Source organism: Theropithecus gelada, chromosome 1, assembly GCF_003255815.1.
Source record: "Theropithecus gelada isolate Dixy chromosome 1, Tgel_1.0, whole genome shotgun sequence".
NCBI lineage: Eukaryota > Metazoa > Chordata > Mammalia > Primates > Cercopithecidae > Theropithecus > Theropithecus gelada.
The window spans coordinates 26,870,582-26,885,758 of NC_037668.1; the positions used below are offsets into that span (position 1 = coordinate 26,870,582).

The following is a 15,177-nucleotide window of genomic DNA, read 5'->3' on the forward strand; positions in this document are numbered from 1 at the left end:
CAAGTGGATCACAAGGTCAAGAGATTGAGACCATCCTGGCCAACATGGTGAAACCCCATCTCTACTAAAAATACAAAACTTAGCCGGGCGTGGTGGTGTGCGACTGTAGTCCCAGCTACTCAGGAGGCTGAGGCAGGAGAATCGCTTGAACCCAGGAGGCGGAGGTTGCAGTGAGCCAAGATCACGCCACTGCACTCCAGCCTGATGACAGAGTGAGACTCAAAAAAAAAAAAAATTATGTTTATGGGAGAAGTGATGGAAGATAAGGCTAGAAAGTGGGCCAGACGGTGAAGGACTCTGATTGCCATGCTGTAGACCATGATAAGCCATTAAAAGTTCATATTCTCTTTAGTTCCAGTAACAGGACAAGCTGGCCTGGATAAATACAAAATAAATTATTTATTTTAACTATAGAGATTTTATGGCTAATATATAAATTTTAAAAAACATGTTAACAGTAGTTTGACTTTAAAATAGAATTTATTGAAAAGGAACTTTAAAATTTTTGTTTTTTTTGAGATGGAGTCTTGCCCTGTGGCCCAGGCTGGAGTGCAATAGCGCCATCATGGCCCTCTGTGCCTCTGTCTCCTCCCAGGTTCAAGTAATTCTCCTGCTTCAGCCACACGAGTAGCTGGTTCTACAGGTGTGTGCCACCATGCCTGGCTAATTTTTGTATTTTTAGTAGAGACAGGGTTTCACCATGTTGGCCAGGCTGGTCTTGAACTCCTGACCTCAAGTGATCCGTCTGCCTCTGCCTCCCAAAGTACTGGGATTACAGGCATGAGCTGCTGCGCCTGGCCTACAATGTTTTAAAAGGTTGAAAGAGGAGACTAATAGCACTCTTCCATTGCTTAGGTTTCATAAGGATTAAAATACTCAGGGCTGGGTGCGGTGGCTCACGGCTGTAATCCCAGCACTTTGGGAGGCCAAGGCGGGTGGATCACCTGAGATCAGGAGTTTGAGACCAGCCTGACCAACATGGTGAAACCCCATCTCTACTAAAAATACAAAATAAATAAATAAATAAATAAACCAGTTGTGGTGGCACGTGGCTATAATCCCAGTTATTTGGGAGGCTAAGCCAGGAGAATTGATTGAACCTGGAAGGCAGAGGTTGCAGTGACCTTGGATTGCACCAGTGCACTCCAGCCTGGGTGACAGAGCGAGACTCTGTCTCAAAAATAAATAAGTAAAAAAAAAAATACTCAGGATTTTTCATAGTGACAGAAAAAGTCTAGTTGAAATTAGGTACATGCTTTGAGAATGGCAGATAGCTGAAGCTGCAATAATGAATGAGTCTAGGAAAGCGTAAATAACAGATAAAACATATAACATAAAGCATGAGATTAGGAAGAGAGAATAAAGATGCTAAACAACAGATATTTTAAGCTTTGAACCAATATATATAGATATTCATATATCTGTATATGAATTGTATAATTAGCTTGAATGGATATAAGAATGGTCCTGAATGTTTTGGGTAGTCTTTAAAAACAGAGTCAGGCCAGGTGCCGTGGCTCACGCTTGTAAACACCGCACTTTGGGAGGCCAAGGCAGGTGGATCGCTTAAGGCCAGGAGTTTGAGTATAACCTGGCTAACATGGCTAAATCCCATCTCTACTAAAAATACAAAAAATTAGCTGGGTGTAGGTGGCACATTCCTATAATCTGGGCTACTTGGGAGACTGAAGCATGAGAATCGCTTAAACCCAGGAGGTAGAGGTTGCAGTGAGCCGAGATCATGCCACTGCACTCTAGCCTGGGTGACAAAGCAAGACTTTATCTCAAAAATAAAAATAAAAAAATAAAATAAAAACAAGGTCAGATGGAAGAATCAGAAGTTTCGTGAGAGATTGCCTGAATTTGTAGGCAAACTTGCTGCTCAGGCAGGTAGCCTATTCTCTAGAAAAGCCAAAAGATTTAGATTCATAAAGTAACTGATGGGCTTTGAAAATAACTGTGTTTTTCTTCTGGGCCTGTCATGAGATGGGATATTAGTTATTGATTCTTACATATCATCTGTTATATTTTAGAAATCCTGGTTATTCAGACTGAGTATAGAAAAAGTGAAAAATTGCAGACTTTGGAATGAGGCCGATCTGAATTCAGTTCTAACTCTGTCACTAACTGTGAGACCTTACCTTGAAAAAGTTATTTGTCACTACACCTGCCACCAAGCCTCAGTTTTTTTGTCCACAAATTTGGATAATACCTTTTTTTTTCTCTTTAGTTTAAAAAATTTTTTTGAGACCAAGTTTTGCTCTTGTCTCCCAGGCTGGAGTACAGTGGCATAATCTCGGCTCACTGCAACCCCCGCCTCCCTGGTTCAAGTGATTCTCCTTCCTCAGCTTCCCCAGTAGCTAGGCTTACAGGCACACATCACCATGCCCAGCTAATTTTGTGTTTTTAGTAGAGACAGGGTTTCACCATGTTGGCCAGGCTGGTCTCGAACTCCTTACTGCAGGTGATCCACCTGCCTCGGCCTCCCTAAGTGCTAGGTTTACAGGGGTGTGCCATGTGCCTGGCCTAGTTTTTAAACAATTTTTTAAAAATAGAGATGAAGTTCCACAGTGTTGCCCAGGCTGGTCTCAACTCCTAAGCTCAAGCGATCCGCCCTACCTTGGCCTCCCAAAGTGCTGGGATTACAGGCATGAGCCACCATGCCCAGCCTTGATAATACCTTTTTGCCATGTATGGGGCAACAGTTAGAATTTAGAGACCTTGAAACTAGTGTAAATTCTTTCATAGTGGATATGATTTGCTCTCCATTTGAGAAAAAGAAAAGTTTATGCATGCCACTGAGTAATGTAGTGTAGCTTAAAACATCAATGAAAGTTCCAGACTCATAAAAACATATGCATTAAATATGTACATTTTTTTCATGTTTCAATTATACCAAATAATGGTATTTTTTTAAAAAAATCAAGATAACCCAAATGTGTTAGAGACATAAGATCAGAATGTGATTGAAATTAAGTAAGGCAATAATTCAGTTGGTAGTATTATATTCTTTCTCAGGATACAAACTGGCAGCCTGTGGGCCATGCTTGGTCAACAGATGTACTTTGTTTCTTTGTACTGTGATGAAAAGAAATGAAATTTGAGTGCGTTTAGGTGGAACATACATACTTCCCCTGTCCAGCAGTTTTCTATGAGCACCACTAGTCTATATGGCCTTAATTGCTCTGTTTGATTCACACATCTCTTTGGCTCCTGTAGGCATCTGGGTTTGACCTGCCTCTTGGGAGGGACAAAGAATGAGATGAGTGGTGGTGACAGTAAGAGGGAGATGGGTAATCAGAAACAAAAAAGGAAAAAAGAGAAGGCCAAGGAACCAGATATTCAGTGTTTATTCTCTAGAGTCAAAGGAGAGAGACATTGAACCTGGAAGGCACAAATTATCTAGTCAGTGGAGAAGTGTGTGTGGTGCATGTGTGATTCTGGTTTATCCAGCCTCAGCTTGGCCTACATGACATTTCTGTCAAAATTATTTCCTCCATTTGCTGTAATCTGCTTATTTTTAATTTGGCTTTCTGGGTCTTGGATTTTGGTTATTAGAAGAGGTTTTGCCATCTATCTTCTATACTTTAGTCTCTCGTAATTTTGACAAGCCTGAAGGTAGGCCTTGGGCTGTAGAAAATGCAACAAGAGTTCTTGTCATCTTTGAGCTCTCTTGAGAGATCTTGTAGTTACTTTTCAGTCTGCTACATTATCATTTCTTTTTCTACTTAATGCCTGTTAAGGATTATGAAAATTAAATACTGTATATGAAATTCCCAGTACAGGCTTGGTGGTGATTATTATTTACATTAATAATCAGAATAGTTAATCTTATACCTCTCAGAAAATGTGTGATTATTTGTAGTTTAAAAAGTCCTTCTCAGCCCTTCCTATTTCACAACTGCTGACTGCTACATCTAGTCCTTGCATTACTAAGTTGGGATGACCTGGCAAAACTCCCACCAGAAGAGAAGATGCTTCTCAGAAATGCTTTACTTTACCTCACTGCATGAATACTCTTGACCTTGAGAGAGGATCTGTGGGGAAGCAGATGGGCAGAATACATCATGATGAGATTAGTGTAACAACAATGTATATAAAAGAACAGTTACATGCTGTCACACTGAGTTTTAATCATCAGTTGGACAGCTTCATGAAGGCTCTTTTAGGTGTTTTCTTTTCATTTGCTGTGACATCTGCAGGGGCTTGCTAGGAAGAAGTGTCTGAAAGAGCTTATGATGACTTCTGGAAGTAACAATAGGACTTGCTGACAGTCTGCACAGTTACATATATAGGACTTAACTGGGGTGGGGCCAGCAGGAACTGGTCTTGGCAGTCAAGAAAAAGCACCATTTAATTTTTCTTAGTGATTAGATGGGACAGCTTCAGTGGCTTTATTTTCCCAATTGAAATTGTTTAGCTGTTAGAGGACTCTCCTGAGGCACTCCAGTTCTAGGAGTGGGGTCGGTTTCCTGATTCCCAGTATACCGAACATCAGAGGAGAATTCAGAAAATCTCATATTTAGTTCTCATATGTTTTTCACTTGTAATGATTAAAGCTTTGGCTAAAGTAGCTTTCAATTGACTTAACTGATTAATATTCCTGTTTGAAGAGGTGGAGTCTTTTTGAAAAATTAGTGAGGCAGCCAGCCAACATGATCTCTCTCTTAATTATATCTGGGTTGGAATCTGGTAATAATTCCAGATCTCCTTGATCTCCCAGAGATTTGTATAAAAAAAATTTTTTTTCCTGATTACAAGAACATATTGCCAAGAAGGAAAATATTATAGAAATGTATAGTTAGAAAAGTTACCCATAATCCCACCAGTCAGAAGTAACCATTATTCTGTGTATATGCAGACACTGTATCATTTTATGTTTTTTGTTTAAGGACTCAACCCATCAGAAAAACACCACCTAATTCAAATACGACTATTGCTGTAGCCATTATTTACTAAACATTTACATAATTATTTAACCCTCATAATAATCTGAGAAACAGGAGTATCTTCATTTAAGAGCTTAAGAAACTGAAGTGGCCGAGGCGGGTGGGAGGCCAAGGTGAGTGGATCACCTGAGGTCAGGAGTTTGAGACCAGCCTGGCTAACGTAGTGAAACCTTGTCTCTACTAAAAATACAAAAAAATTAGCTGGGCGTGGTGGCACATGCCTGTAGTCCCAGCTACTCCGGAGGCTAAGGCAGTAGAATTGCTTGAACCTGGGAGGCGGAGGTTGCCGTGAGCTGAGTTTGTGCCACTGCACTCCAGTCTGGGCGACAGAGCAAGACTCCATCTCAAAGAAAAGAAAAGAAAAGAAAAGAAAAAATTGGTGTGGGGGTATGTAGTAGTAGAATGATTTTGGGAACATTTGACTTATTTAGAGGCAGTCTTCTCTTTTTGAATTGATTAAACTAATTGACATAATTCTGTATTATTCATAGGAAGACAAAAGCTGAAGACACTGTTATTCACATCCTAGTATTTCCATGAGTTTTAACTCTTGTAGATCGTTTGAGAGTAGGTGGTGTTATCCTAGGATAACACCATATCAGGGTCTGGTCTTCTGTTGGTTAATATTGGTATGTGGCCATCCCTAGGACTCAGCTATGAGCCTGCTGTCCCATTTGGTGCCTAGATCAGGGATGAGTTTGCCCAGATATCTAAGGCATATGTTTGGCTATTGAAGTTTCAGAGCTTTGTGTTGGCACTGAAATTCAAAAGACAGTTAGAGCCACCATACCCAGCCAATCATAATTAATTACTAATGGGATGTATATGCTGTTGGATATTATACAACTCCTCCAACCTTAGAAATCAGATTGGACACTGCCAGCCTCATTTCTTGTTCCACACTGATTTTCACACAGCGCTTCATTTTTGTTGAAAACCCAGCTTTGCGAAGATGTGATCATTGTAAGAAATCTAACATCTAATGTTAAAACCGAACTATCTTGAGCTAGTAGTGGTTCACATGATGACCAACAGATGTTAAGTATCACTGTGGTTCATTTGAATATGTAAAGTATCCTGTAGGACCTGTGAGTTTGCTGTGGTACCCCAGGGCAGCTTGGTATACAGTTTGAAAACCACATTTCTAACAATGATCCCAAACTGTCAAATCAGGGTCTCTGGGAGTTGTGGTGTGGGTACTCTTTTTTGCTTCCCCAAAATATTTTTTGGTGATTATAGGAAACAACTGGCCTCTTACTTTTTTCTTTTTCTTTTTTTTTTAAATTTTATTCCCATTTTACAGATGACGTCTTATTTCTTTGTGTGTGTGTGTGTGTGTGTGTGTGTGTGTGTGTGTTTGTGTTTTGTTTTTTGAGATGGAGCCTCACTCTATTGCCCAGGCTGGAGTGCAGTGGTGCGATCTCAGCTCACTGCAACCTCCGCCTCCTGGGTTCAAGGGTTTCTCCTGCCTCAGCCTCCCGAGTAGCTGGGACTATAGGCGTGTGCCACCACAACTGGCTAATTTTTGTATTTTTAGTAGAGATGGGGTTTCACCATGTTGCCCAGGCTGCTTGAACTCCTCACCTCAAATAATCTGCCCACCTCGGCCTCCCAAAGTGTTGGGATTACAGGCATGAGCCACTGCACCAGCCAAGATAACATCTTATTTCTAATTTGAGTTTCATATTTATTATACTTGATTTGTCAGTCATTGGTGGTTGATAGTCACTGAGCCCCAACAAATAATGTAGCCCTGTCAGACATTAAAGTATTCATACTTTTTCTTTCACATAAGGAAATAATCTTCCAAATATGTACACATAGTATTTATATTATATCATTATGGTTTTGATTTGCATTTGTCTAATGGCTAATGATGTTAAGCATCTGTTCATGCACTGATTGGCCGTTTATTTATCTTCCTTGGAAAGAGGTCTATTCAGATCCATTTGTCATTTTATTAATTGAGTTGTAAGAGTTCTTTATATATTCTGGATAAAAGTCCTTCATGATTTGCAGATATTTTCTCCCATTCCTTTGGGTTGTCCTTTTACTTTCTTGATGGTATTATTTGCAGCACAGAAAGTTAGTAATTTTGATGAAATCCAATTCATCTGTTTTTTCTTTTGTCATTTATGATTTTGGTGTCATCTGTGAAACCACTGCCTAATCCAAGATCATGAAGATTTATTTCTGTGCTTTCTACTGAGAGTTTTACAGTTTAGCTCTAGCATTTAGGTCTCTAATTCATTTTAATTTAAATTTTTGTGTAATAGAGATTTGAATGATTTTAAATTTTTTCTCTCTTCAGAGGTAGCAACACTAGAAAATAAAGATAAAAAATGGGCCAGGCACAGTGGCTCATGCTGCTAATCCCAGCACTTTGGGAGGCCAAGGTGAGCGAATCACTTGAGGCCAGGAGTTCGAACCAGCCTAGACAACATGGCAAAACTCTGTCTCTACTAAAAATACAAAAATTAGTGAGGTGTGGTGGCATGCGTCTCTAAGGCCAGCTACTTGGGAGGCTGAGGCACAAGAATCGCTTGAACCCAGGAGGCAGAGGTTGCAGTGAGCCGAGATCACGCCACTGTACTCTAGCCTGGTTAAGAGAGCGAGACTCTGTCTCAAAAAAAAAAAAAAGAGAACCTAATTTTTTTTCTCACTCTTCTCTGAACTGAGTACACTGTTTTTACCTTTTCTTACTTAGATGATGAACTAGATGATATAGCAAGGCATGACTTCTGAACTGGCAGGTGAAGTTTTTAATGAGAGGGATGTTGAAAGGAGGAATAATGTACTAAAACATATGGCACATTTAGTTTATGATCAGATCCCAAGTAGTCTGTCTCCCACTATAAACTTGAACATGAGTTTAAATCTTCTCCTTTTCAAGGCCAGGCACAGTGGCTCATACCTGTAATCTCAGCACTTTGGGAGGCGAAGGTGGGCAGATCACTTGAGGTCAGGAGTTCGAGACCAGCCTGGCCAACTTGGTGAAACCCCCGTATATAAAGATACAAAAATTAGCTGGGTGTTGTGGTGGGCACCTGTCATCCCTGCTACTCAGGAGGCTGAAGCAGGAGAATTGCTTGAACTTGGGAGGTGGAGGTTGCAGTGAGCCAAGATTGCACCACTGCACTCCAGCCTGGGTGACAGAATGAGACTCTTGTCTCAAGAAAAAAACAAAACAAAAATCTTCTCCATTTCAAAATGGTTTAGAATTGTATGAGGTGCCAGGGGTCCCAGTTTTATGTGTCATATTAGTTGTAACTTGTGAGCAGCTGTGACGAGCTACTTGGTTTTCTCTTCAGGGGTCTCTCTTTTTGGCATGTCGGCCCTGTTACTCCCTGGGAACTTTGAGTCTTATTTGGAACTCGTGAAGTCCCTGTGTCTGGGGCCAGCACTGATCCACACAGCTAAGTTTGCACTCGTCTTCCCTCTCATGTATCATACCTGGAATGGGATCCGACACTTGGTAAGTTAATTGGGGATTTGCACATTTTCTCTGTGAAGGGAGTGGGGAGACTGGGAGGATTCCCTCCTTCATTACTGGGTTTAGTGCTGTTCTTTTTTGTTGTTGTTGTTCCCAAGATTGGAATCTCGCTCTGTTGCGCAGGCTGGAATGCAGTGGTGCGATCTCAGCTCACTGCAACTTCTGCCTCCTGGGTTCAAGAGATTCTCGTGCCTCAGCCTCTTAAGTAGTTGGCGTTATAGACGTGTGCCACCACTCCTGGTTAATTTTTGTATTTTTAGTAGAGATGGGGTTTCACCATGTTGGCCAGGCTGGTCTCAAACTCCTGGCCTTAGGTGATCCACCTGCCTCAGCCTCCCGAAGTGCTAGGATTACAGGCGTGAGCTACCAAGCCCAACTAGTGCTGTTCTTAAGATTAGTTGTGACTCAAAGCTCTCTTGGGGAAAGTCAAACAAGTTCCCCTGTGTATTTTCTAGCAGTCCTGCTGGTGGTGTAGCTGAGCAATGGTATAGGCCTCACAGATACTTGCAGGGTCTCATTGTGAACTCTTCCTTATGTTATGTTATGTTATGTTACGTTACGTTACGTTACGTTACGTTACGTTACGTTACGTTATGTTATTTTTTGAGACAAAGTCTTGCTCTGTCTCCCAGGCTGGAGTGCAGTTGGTGCGATCTTGATCTTGGGTCACTACAAACTCCACCTCTTGGGTTCAAGAGATTCTCCTCCCTCGACCTCCCGAGCAGCTGGGACTACAGGCACATGCCACCACGCCTGGCTAATTTTTTGTATTTTTAGTAGAGACGGAGTTTCCCCATGTTAGCCAGGCTGGTCTCAAACTCCTGACCTTGTGATCCACCCCTCTCAGCTTCCCAAAGTGCTGAGATTATAGACGTGAGCCACTGTGTCCTGCTGAACTCTTCATTTTTGAGAGGTATATTATTAAAAGAGATCCCTGAAGGCATAGAATGCATGTTTATGAGATAAATATTAATTGGTACCTATTTATGTGTCAGGTACTGTTGTAGACACGGGGGATTCAGTTATGAGCTAGATAAACATTGTTGCTGCTTTCATTCTTATGTTCCTGTTGACCCAGAGTAATGCTTCTGATGGGACTCAAATAGATTTACCTTTTCTTATCTACACATTATATTGCATTTTTGTTTTGAGCTGTTGGACAGAATGGGGCCAACTTTAATAGAAACTGGGTGCCAAGAATCCCAGGTTTTAATATTGAGTTTAGGAATCTTCTTTTTTTTTTTTTTGAGACAAAGTCTTGCTCCGTTGCCCAGGCTGGAGTGCAATGGTGCAATCTCAGTAGAGACCTTATTTTGCCGTGTTGGCCAGCCTTACAGGTGCCCGCCACCACACCCAGCTAATTTTTTTTTTTTTTGTATTTTTAGTAGAGATGGGGTTTCGCCATGTTGGCCAGCCTGGTCTTGAACTCTTGGCTTCCCGAAGTGCTGGGATTACAGGCGCGAGCCACCACACATGGCAGGAATCATTTAATAGAGTGAAAACTGTCCACGTTGCCTCCTGTGTGATCTCATGGTCTGCTCAAAACTGGTTTCTACAATTAGCCAGCTATGGTGGTGTGCACTTGTGGTCCCAGCTACCCGTAAGGCTGAGGTAGGAGGATCGATTGAGCCCGGGAGGCGGAGGTTGCAGTGAGCTGAGATTGTGCCACTGCACTTCAGCCTGGGTGACAGAGTGACCCCATCTAAAAAAAAAAAACATAGGCGGGCGTGGTGGTTCATGCCTGTAATCCCAGCACTTTGAGAGGCCGAGGTGGGCGGATCATCTGAGGTCGGGAGCTCAAGACCAGCCTGACCAACATGGAGAAACCCATCTCTACTAAAAAAACAAAATTAGCTGGGCATGGTGGTGCATGCCTGTAATCCCAGCTACTCGGGAGGCTGAGGCAGAAGAATCGCTTGAACCTGGGAGGCAGAGGTTGCAGTGAGCTGAGATCACGCCATTGCACTCCATCCAGACTGGGCAGCAAGAGCAAAATTCTGTCTCAAAAAATAAAATAAAATAAAATACAAAAATTAGCCAGAGGTGGTAGTGTGTGCCTGTAATCCCAGCTACTTGGGAGGCTGAGGCAGGAGAATCCAGGCAGCAGAGATTTCTGTGAGCCAAGATCATGCCATACACTCCAGCCTGGGTGACCAAAGTAAAACTCTGTCCCAAAACAAAAAAGAAAGAGGGATTTTATATTTTGTAGTCTCCCTAGTTTTGCTTCCAAAAAGACAATTAAAATTCAGTTGTTTCTGTATTTTCATTAATTCTGAACCTGAACCAACTGTCAGATGGATGCTTTTGCCTTAATTTGACTTTTTATTACTTCCAAATCATAGCATTAGAGACAAGCACTTTCTGGATTTCAGTCTGGTCCAATAGCAAGTTTAATGGAATAAAAAAGATGAGAGACTAAATGACTTATTAAATTAAGTGTCTATATCAACGGTTCCCTGGGGCAGTGTTCAGTTTGATTTAAAATGACTTTTCACTTCCCTGAGGGGGAGGCGGTAGAGAGGGAGGACATTTCCATTAATGACTTCCTATTCCACAGAACAAAGCTCTGTAAAGAAAATCAGCTGATCAGCTTCCTCTGTTCATATTTTGGCTCAGGCAGAGACTTGCCCTATATTTGTCTTTGTCTCAATATGGGGGGAAGAGAGGGGAGGTTTTACAAAATCGCAGAACTTAGAGCTTTTCTGCCCTGGTTCTTGCCTGTGATGGTAATCTTTTTGTTGAGGGAAGTGAAGAACCTAAAGATCCTTAAGTCTGCTTTTATTTTTTCTTCTAGCAAGTACTGGCTGTGAGTGTGGGTCAGGATTTTGTGTTTTCTGTGACAGTCTGTAGTTTTTGGCCTCTGAACTTGATCGTTGACTTGCCAGAAGATCTAATGGGGGAGTGAGGAGTGAAAGAGTAGGAGGTTATAGGGTCTGTGGCATTCTACGGAATATCCCCGCCTACTACCACTACCCAGTAGGACTCAACTCTGTAATAGAAACACTGTCCTTATTTAAGTAAAACAACTCTTTGTGGAATCTGCTTGACTCTTGATCTCCTACTTAGAAGCTATTTGAGGGTTGAGGTGAAGGCATCTTCTCATCTTGATTTTTTTTTTTTTTCCTGGACTCTCTCCATCTTTTCTCCGAACTGACTCCTAATTTAGGCAGTTGTACATTCAGACTGTAGGCGTATGTGTGTATGTGTGTGTTAAGGTGCCATGTATGTGGGAAGTGTGGAAAATGAAGACTACATTTGCCCTAGGGGCTCATTTAGTGACTTATAATATAATATTAATATGTTAATATCCCTAAGACACAAGAGAGTCAAAATTAGTGTTTTGTTAAATGTGGGGCCGGGGGCGTGGTAGCTCACGCATGTAATCCTAGCACTTTGGGAGGCCGAGGTGGGTGGATTGCTTGAGCTCAGGAGTTCGAAACTAGCCTGGGCAACATGGCAAAACGCCATCTCTACCAAAAATACAAAAAATTAGCCAGGCATGGTGACGGGTGCCTGTAGTCCCAGCTACTTGGGGGGCCAAGGCAGGAGGATTGCTTGAACCTGGGAGGTCAAGGCCTTAGTGAGCTGAGATTGTGCCACTGTACTCCAGCCTATGTGACAAAGTGAGACCCTGTCTCAAAACTTTTTTAAAAGGTGGGGGGTTGTGCAGTGGGGGCTGGGTGAGATAGCTCACACCTGTAATCCCAGCACTTTGGGAGGCTGAGGCGGGAGGATTGCTTGAGCCCGGGAGTTTAATACCAGCCTGGGTGAGACATAACAAGAGTCTGTCTCTATTTTTTAATATTAAAAAGAAATGTGGGCCGGGCGCGGTGGCTCAAGCCTGTAATCCCAGCACTTTGGGAGGCCGAGACGGGCGGATCACGAGGTCAGGAGATCGAGACCATCCTGGCTAACACGGTGAAACTCCGTCTCTACTAAAAAAATACAAAAAACTAGCCGGGCGAGGTGGCAAGCGCCTGTAGTCCCAGCTACTCCGGAGGCTGAGGCAGGAGAATGGCGTGAACCCGGTAGGCGGAGCTTGCAGTGAGCTGAGATCCGGCCACTGCACTCCAGCCTGGGCAACAGAGCGAGACTCCGTCTCAAAAAAAAAAAAAAAAAAANTCTAGAATCATGCTGAGAGAAGGTGTCCATTCCTTTAGGTGGAATTACTTTCTGAGACAGAAACTGTTAATGTCCTGTTTACTGAAATTCCTTTTTTCTTTTTTGCTTTGTCCACAGATGTGGGACCTAGGAAAAGGCCTGAAGATTCCCCAGCTATACCAGTCTGGAGTGGCTGTCCTGGTTCTTACTGTGTTGTCCTCTATGGGGCTGGCAGCCATGTGAAGAACGGAGGTTCCCAGCATCATCTTCCTACACCTTATTACATTCATCCATCTTTCTGTTTTTCATTCTTATCTCCAGCCTGGGAAAAGTTCTCATTTGTTTAGGTCCTTTTGTACTTTCAGATCCCGTTGGAGCAGTAGAGTACCTTGTAGACCATAATAGTGGAAAAGGGTCTAGTTTTCCCCTTGTTTCTAAAGATGGGGTGGCTGCAAAAACTCCCCTTTTTTGCCCACAGCTTGCCAACTCTAGAAGCAGTTATTCTGTCTGCATATTGGGCTTTGATTTGTGCTGAGGGTCAGCTTTTGGCTCCTTCTTCCTGAGACAGTGGAAACAATGCCAGCTCTGTGGCTTCTGCCCTGGGGACTGGGGGTGAGGCTTTGGGTGCCACTGCCTGTGGGTTGCTGGCTTAAAGGACAATTCTGTTCATTGGTGAGAGCCCAGGCCATTAACACCTACGCAGTGTTATTGAAAGAAGAGAGGTGGGGGTGGAGGGGAATTAGTCTGTCCCAGTTAGAGGGAGATAAAGAGGGCTAGTTAGTTCTTGGAGCAGCTGCTTTTGAGGAGAAAATATATAGCTTTTGACACAAGAAGATGCAGAAAATTATTGAACATATTAATGGTTATTTCTTTTTCTTTTTCTTGGATTTCCAGAAAAGCCTCTTAGTTTTATGCTTTCTCATCAAAGTCATGTACCCTTTTTTTCTGAAACTGAATTAAAATACTCATTTTATCTTTGACTCTCCTTGAAATCTAGAGAAACCAAGAAAATGGCTGTTGGGAAGGAACCAATTTCCTCCTCTTCCCTCGGGTCTCAGGCATTTACATCCTCCCTCTCCCTGCAATCTGACCTTTCCCAGGAGGGAAACAGTTTTCCTACATCTCATCATTGGAGGAGTTTTCAGGGAATCAGATAGAACTTAGCCAGATATTTAAATATCACAGAGAAGCCTCAGAGAAGGAAGGAGGAAAAGAAAAGAAGTGATGCCGGCCGGGCGCGGTGGCTCACGCCTGTAATCCCAGCACTTTGGGAGGCCGAGACGGGCGGATCACGAGGTCAGGAGATCGAGACCATCCTGGCTAACATGGTGAAACCCCGTCTCTACTAAAAATGCAAAAAATTAGCCGGGCGAAGCGGCGGGCGCCTGTAGTCCCAGCTACTCGGGAGGCTGAGGCAGGAGAATGGCGTGAACCTGGGAGGCGGAGCTTGCAGTGAGCCGAGATCGCGCCACTGCACTCCAGCCTGGGCGACTAAGCGAGACTCTGTCTCAAAAAAAAAAAAAAAAAAAAAAAGAAAAGAAGTGATGCATGTAGAGTGCTTTTGGGTTATCGGCACCAAAATCCCATTAAGGACTGATTATAAGCTTCATGGGACAGTTCAGCAAATTATGATTCAGTGAGGGGCACAGAGGACCAGTGTTGGTGACAGCTAAGGGATGATGACCTGAAGTTATAGGCTTAGGGTAGATGAAGAATAGAGATTTTTTAAAAAAGAAGGGATTGTTGAAAACCTGGCAAAAATGTATAATTTAATGAGAAAACTTGATGCTTTTAAAAATGCAGATAGGCCAGGCTTTACCAGGCATGCTGTTTTGATAGTTTTTGGGAACTCTGGAATAAGAGACCTATCTCGTCTGTCACTTTGAGTTGCTGGCCAGCCAGTTAAAGCCATGGGTCGAAGAGGGGAAATGGTAACTAGCTGGTGTCAATTGGATAGGAAGACCATAGTTAAGGTGGGGACCTGCTCTTTTAACAGTCTTCATTCAGGGTCCCCAATAGTATTTGGCTTTAAGTAATGATTGCTTTTCCCTTTTTACTAGAGGGGTCCTGGGAAGTCCTTGTACCTTTCCTCCATTTTAAACCAGCTGTTCTCTACTTTGTCCTTGGAATGAGGGACAAGTGATCATGAGAGAACACTTTGTCATTGGTATGGGGAAAGGTTTGGCAAGGGCATTGAATTTAACAGCCAGTGCCAGGAAAATGTAAAATGGGGTCAATGATAAACAGATGTTACAGGCTGGAAAATGGGTAGGGCAGTTGAATTTTTTGGTGGTTTCCTACCATTTGGGTGATTGAAGCATGGTAGTGGGTGGGTGGAGGGTGTGACAGCGTCATGTTTGTTATTCTGCCTTAAATTTCTACTTACCATCTTTCTTTGTCTTCCAATCACTTTAATATCTTCAATTTTCAAACTATATTTGTACTTGGGCTTAGATAGGAAGTCTTACAAAAGCATAGTATCTTCTACTTTGGTTTTCCCTACCTTTTCTTCCCCACCTTCTCCAAACACACATATACATACTCTACTCAACAATTCTACTTCTGATTTTGTAGTTGTTAGTTGTGCATGCTCAGGATAAAAAATAAGTGGATAGGGTTGAGGGACTGGTTCTT

The 15,177-nt window shown here is 42.5% G+C and overlaps 1 protein-coding gene across 5 annotated transcripts in view; it reads left to right on the top strand.

The window, feature by feature from the left end:
• The window catches only part of SDHC (succinate dehydrogenase complex subunit C), a 44,341-nt gene extending 30,818 nt beyond the window's left edge, over positions 1-13,523 (top strand). For 2 of the 5 annotated variants that reach the window (XM_025367961.1, XM_025367986.1), the window contains one exon: positions 12,682-13,523. In XM_025367961.1, the coding sequence (XP_025223746.1) occupies positions 12,682-12,890 (209 nt within the window). In that variant the 3' untranslated portion in view covers positions 12,891-13,523. Of the gene's footprint in view, positions 1-8,260; positions 8,425-12,681 lie in introns of all 5 variants that reach the window. The other 3 variants (XM_025367953.1, XM_025367968.1, XM_025367977.1) reach the window with 3 other exon arrangements.
• Positions 13,524-15,177: the final 1,654 nt, after the last annotated feature.